Genomic DNA, 6,121 nt, shown 5'->3' with positions numbered 1-6,121 from the left:
GTTTCAACAGCCCAACGAATCGCATCGAACCGAAAAATTCGGTTTTGCTTATAAATCGGTTCGGTTCAGTTTGAACGATTTTGCTGTCCCCCCCTAAATGAAGTTGTAACCTCTCTTGGAGTTATAAAAGTGTATTTATAGTAGAGTTTGATCTAAGGCTCTTCTCATTTACTTGACAAATTAGGTTAAGGGAAGAAACAAACCAGACCTTACCACGAGTCTCCTCAACTAAGAGTGTGAGTACAATATTGTACACCTCGGTCTCAACATGATTTTGAGGGTGAGGCGGGGATTGTTCCTTTCTTGTCACAACTCCACTATTTTCTATCTTGTCGCAAAATTCTTCTCGTTTTGCCATGATCTTCATTTTTCTTTTGTCCTTTTTTAACTTATTCCTTTGATCTAAATTACCCATAATGAGGACTAAAAAAGAAGAAGTAAAAAGTACTCTTAGAACATCTTGTAAAAAAAAAAGTACTATTAGAAAATGGGTTCAAAACTCTATGGTGCTTAGAGTACTCATGATTATTTTAATAGAAACCAAAACATAAAGGAAAATATATTTTTGTTGAATGATTTTTTTTTACTAAACTTTAGTTGACTTTTATAAATGATCTATTTTTAAGAATGATTATGCAATAGATACAAATATGAGTTGTTTTCAAATATAGAAAAATAAGCCAATTTATTTACCAATATAATAAAATGTCATCGTCTACCGGTATTTTAGTGATATTGAGCACATATCAGTTATTATGCAATAGACACTGATAGATATCTATCACTATCTATTATAGATAGACATTGACATTTTACTATATTTGAAAATATTTCAAGTAGTTTTGTCATTTAAAACAATTACCTTATAACTATTTTACTACTAATTTTAAGATCACTTGGTCGGTTTTAAAGTTAATTAAAAAAAAAAAAATTAAATCATGAAAGAGCTTAAAAATAATATTATATATTTGAATCATGAAAGGGCGTTGAAAATTGTAGGATTGGAATTAAATGTCCAATGAACAAAAGCATATGCTTATCAAGTTATCATTTGCAATCACACCCTCCCTCCCCCTTCTTTTTTTTTCCTAAGCTTCCCCTAACCCTATAATTAGCTGAGGAAAATTTTCACTCTCAAAAGGGCTTTTCAGTAACTTCACAGCATTTAATCCGCGTAATCCAATTACTCAAAACTCAAAAGTCAATAAGAAGAAAAAAAAAAGCAAATATATATATGTATAGCCGTTAAAAATTCATTAGAGGATAAGAATTAAAAAAAGAAAAAGAAAAAGAAAAAGAAAAATAAACAAGGAAATTGAAGCTAGAATTTAATTGTTGAAGAGAGAGAAACGTTTTATTAATTTATTTTCTTGTTTTTGTTTCCATTTGAGTAAGAGACAAAGTGCAAGAAAAGAGGAAATACTTTGTTTGTAAAAAAATTTCAACAGTCCACACAGAATGCTAAATGGAATCTCCAAATTTTTTCCTTTTAAATTTTTTTTTTTTAAAATTTAAACTTTTTTCCCCATTGGTCTATAAATAAATGAGAATTCATTATTCATCAACTCCCTAATCCTTCCATTTCCTTTTCTATTTCTATTTCCACTCTTCATTTTTCTCCTCAAAGCTTTCATCAATGGAAGATTTTGCTTCTCTTTGGAGTTATCATCAAGAGGTTTGTCAATTTTCTCTCTTTAATTTCTCTTTTTCTTCCTCTTTTTCCCATTTTCACTTCATTTTCTCTCTGTTTTTTGCCCATAAATTACTCTCCAATTGCTTTTTCTAATCTTTGATGTGTTCTTTTCTGAAGGGTTTTCATTGAAAGATTCAATTTTTTCATCTGGGTTTCAATTTGTTTCTGTAATCTCACTTCTGGGTGTTTCAATTTCAGAGAGAAAAAAGAAAACGACAACAAACAAATAAACTCTCTGTTCTGTTCTGTCTCAATGGGAATCTCTGTCTGTACCGACATCTCGATTTGGCTGGATTCAAACCTTTAACCTTTTCGTTGTTGTGTTCTTAACTTTGCAGGGTATAGATGAGCTAAAACAGAAGCTATTATGCACAACAATTGAGCTAGAATCAGTCAAAATGGAAGCAAATCAAGAGATGATAAAGAACAAAGAGAATGTAAAGAATCTATTGAATCTTCTTCAATTAGCTTATAAAGAAAGAGATGAAGCCAAGAATCAACTCCATAAAGTATTGAATAAACTCCATTATTATCAACCTGAAAGTCCTTTGGTTAAAGCAAATTCCAGCATCACAGAATCCAATAGCCTCTCAGCTGATAATAACAACAATAATACCTTTAATACTGCCTTGGGTTCGCCCGTCGTCGATTCGTTCTTCGACGCCGTTTCGTCGCCTGATTTTTCGAGCTTCAATGTGGGGGATTCTCATAATGTGGATCAATGTAGTTTGGTAATTGAGAATATTGTGAAGGGGAAGAAGTTGCCAGAGAAAGGGAGGTTGCTGCAGTCTGTTATGGAAGCCGGGCCGTTGCTTCAGACGTTACTTGTGGCCGGGCCGCTGCCTCGGTGGCGGAATCCGCCACCGTTACAGCCTTTCAAAGTCCTACCACCTGTTTTGATTAATACTCCTAGAATGTGTTCAAGTTCTATGTTGAATTTCTCTACAGATTCTTGTTGTTTCAACCAAAATGGATTGGTTTCAGCAAGTCCTAATTCTCCAACTTTTGGCTCTCAATTTTACTCTATAAAGAGACAGAGATTACATTGAGATGATTCATACTCATATTCTATTGTAAAAACTGAAGTTCAAGGATTTGGTTGGTTTCATTTGTAAATGATGTTATAGTTTTTGCTTTTGGAAATCCAATTCCAAATTTGTTTTTTCTCATTTGAATTCATTTTCCCCTTTTTTTTTTTATATGCAACTTAGGTTGAGTTATTCCACATTAAATTTCATCCCATTTGAATCTCATAAGTTTCGAATTTACAGATAAATGAATCAGCTTAGATGAATAACGCATAAGAACGAAATTAGAACTTTCTACTTGTTTATGTGTGATCGTAAATTTTGAAAGTCATTTACATTTTTACCTTACCTTACGAATATATTTGCATAACTTGGGTTTGACTAAAACCAACTCAACCCAAAAATTATTAACATTATTAACTTCATGTTTCAAAATAGTTGTAATAATAATTTTATATTGAAAATTCTTATTCACTTTGTTTCATTTCAATGAGTATTATTTTTTTTTAATACAAATAAATATTAAAACTATTTTTTTAACAATAAATATTAAAAGCATTTCTTTAAGATAAAATATTAAAAGCATTAATTAAGAGGCTAGCCAAATATTTAATTTAAAAAACAACTACGGAAAGAAATTAGAGTATCATTAAAAAACAATTTGTATTATTTGTGTCAAATCAATATGTCTTGACCTATTTAATATTTTTAAATTTCATGAAATTATTAAATACAAAATATAAAATTTTATAATTTTATTAGACGTAAAATTTAAGTTTATATTTATTAGATCAAAGAAATATTTTTAAAAAATTTTAGATGGTTCGTGGACTTGTCAAACACAAAATTAAAAATTTAAGATTTTATTAGATATTAAATTTATATCTATATTTAATAAAAACAAAAACTTTTAATGTTTTTAACTATAATAAGAGATTTATTGTACACAAAATGGAATATTTGAGGATTTATGAGATATTTTTAAAGTTCAACGACCTATTAAACATTTGCTTAAATTATTAATTTGGTTCATAAAGCTTAAATTTTGTGGTGCGTCTATTAGATGATTATGAAACTTTCAAAATTACAAATTTAGAACTTGGGCTTTCAATTTTTTTTTTTAATTCACAAATCTACTGAACAAGAAATAGAAATTTCATTAGACAACGGTAAATTTATATTTAATAGATTACTTAATTTTTAAAAAAATTTAAAATTTTCAAGAACATATTAGACAAAAAACTGAAAGTTTGTAATCTTATTAGATATTGCTGAAAGTTAGGAACAAAAAAGACACAAACCTCAAACTTTGGAGACAACGCTTGTAATTTAATCTAAACATTTAAAAAAATTCGAGTATCAATAGACATAAACTTCAAAATGTTGGACTAAACTTGTAATTTAAGGATATATTTAGTAGACAATTTGAGAACAAATAATTCAACAAAACATAATTGCATTTCATGTTTTCAGACATGTGTTTACTAGCAAATTCATAAATTGGATTATAATTTATACCATTGATTTAAATGTGTTTGATACTATATTGAATTATAAAATTAGTTGGCTATAAACTATTACTAATTTATCTATTAACCTATTTTATATTAAAAAATTTGTAAAAGTATTATTATATAACATTACATAATTTATAGGTTATTTTACAAATTTGGTCCCTCTATTTTAGAGAAAGTTAAATTATAAATTTGGTAAAATATGGTCCTTACGTATGAATTATTTATAAAAGTTTAATCAAGCCATATGGATTAATTATAGTTACAAACCACATAGACTAAAATTTAACTTTCTTTGATCCATAGGTGTCACATTTGTAATTTAACCTAATTTACACTATATTACATAATACATATTTTAATTTAAAAGAATGAAGTGAGTTTATAACATTACATAATGTATTTCTAAATATTTTTTTTATCTTTATATAATTTAATTATGCATATTAAATTTTAAAATTCAAAATCTGGATGCATTAAAAAACATAAAAGGTTGTTTTTTCAAAATTTATACAATTTAGGTCATAAAATTTGAAAACAGTTTTACAAATTTGTAAAATATTACATAACTAATATTTTACAAATTTTTAAATTTTTAATAATATTTCATAACTAGATTTAAGTGACATTTTAAGATATATTAACCTTTTGATAAATTCTCCTATCTTTTAATTTTGTAATATTTTAAAATAAAAAAATTTCATTTTCAAATTTACTATTAATTATATAAGAATTTTATTTTTTTAATGATAATCAATTACATCATCTCTCATCAATAAATTTTCAAAATATTTAATTCTTTCCTTATTAATATGAGTTTTGAAATTTAACTTTGTTTTTGTTATTTTTTTTACATTCATTTAATGCAATATATTTCAAATTAATGTTTCCTTCGTTAAGGAGATTTTATTTATTTTCTTCGATATTCCCAACTGAAAATAGATCATCTCTTCATTGAATTCTCAAGTGGAATATAATGGTAATACACTATAAAATATAAATATGCATCGCATATACCTTGATTTATTTTTTGGTGTGTTCATAAATATAGTGAAAAGGTTTAAATATACATCACATATATTGCTTAGTATATAAGGCGATATACTATAGATTTTGTATTGTTCATTCACTTATCATAGTTTATTTCTACAAATTTCAAATACATTGTATTGTATAGATTGTATATACCTTGTTTTCTCTTTTAAAGTTTCTTGTCGATTCTTGCTTTCATTTATGAGAATAACAAATTTCGGATGTTTTGATAAACTTTTCTTAGTTGTGTAAGTTTTGAAAAGAAAACCGTCATGAGAAGTTCATAATCGCAAGAAACATCATATATATATATATATATATATATATATATATATAGAAAGGAGGACTGAAACGGAAAATTGGGGAAACTTTTGTGTTTAAATAATAGTTAGTTATCCGTGTAAATAACATGAAAGTTCAGATAATTATGTACTTAGGTTATATGTGTAGAAAGCCTATTCATATACCTTACTAATCTAATAACCAACTCAATTTGAAAATGTAAAACTGAATTGGAATTGAAAATATAATGAAAATTTACTACTCCTAATACTGGGGCTCCGTTTAGTGATTATTTGGGTGTTGGTTTTTTGTTTTTGAAAATTAAGTCTATAAACATTATTTCTACATTCAAATTCCTTCTTTTATTATCTACTTTGAATCAATGATTTAAGTCAAATTTTGAAAATTAAAAAAAAAATAGTAGCTCTTATAAATTTGTTTTTGAAATTTGGTTAAAAATTCATAACATATAAATATGGTAAAAAATAGAAAGAAAAATATAAAGAAAATAAACTTAATTTTCAAAAAAAAATAAAATAAAAACGAGATGGTTACAAAAGGTTTCCTTCTTT

General features: G+C 26.4%; 1 protein-coding gene across 1 annotated transcript; it reads left to right on the top strand.

Annotated features, from left to right (window-relative positions):
• Window positions 1-1,518: 1,518 nt before the first annotated feature.
• Window positions 1,519-2,862, top strand: LOC120083342 (uncharacterized). The gene is made up of 2 exons (XM_039039061.2): window positions 1,519-1,675; window positions 2,032-2,862. Exons 1-2 carry the CDS (start codon window positions 1,637-1,639, stop codon window positions 2,740-2,742), a joined length of 750 nt encoding a protein of 249 aa, XP_038894989.1. The 5' UTR covers window positions 1,519-1,636; the 3' UTR covers window positions 2,743-2,862.
• The last annotated feature ends 3,259 nt before the right edge of the window (window positions 2,863-6,121 follow it).

Source organism: Benincasa hispida, chromosome 8 (assembly GCF_027475165.1).
Source record: "Benincasa hispida cultivar pf3 chromosome 8, pf3_genome.v1.1, whole genome shotgun sequence".
Classification (NCBI taxonomy): Eukaryota; Viridiplantae; Streptophyta; class Magnoliopsida; order Cucurbitales; family Cucurbitaceae; genus Benincasa; species Benincasa hispida.
The sequence above is the reverse complement of the archived record's forward strand: the minus strand, read 5'-3'. Positions and strand labels throughout refer to the sequence as shown.

Bases quoted from the DNA above. Each gene is read 5' to 3' on its own strand.
- LOC120083342 (XM_039039061.2), top strand. From the start codon at position 1,637: ATGGAAGATTTTGCTTCTCTTTGGAGTTATCATCAAGAG. The intron at 1,676-2,031 runs GTTTGTCAATTT...TTAACTTTGCAG, and splicing joins TTTGGAGTTATCATCAAGAG to GGTATAGATGAGCTAAAACA.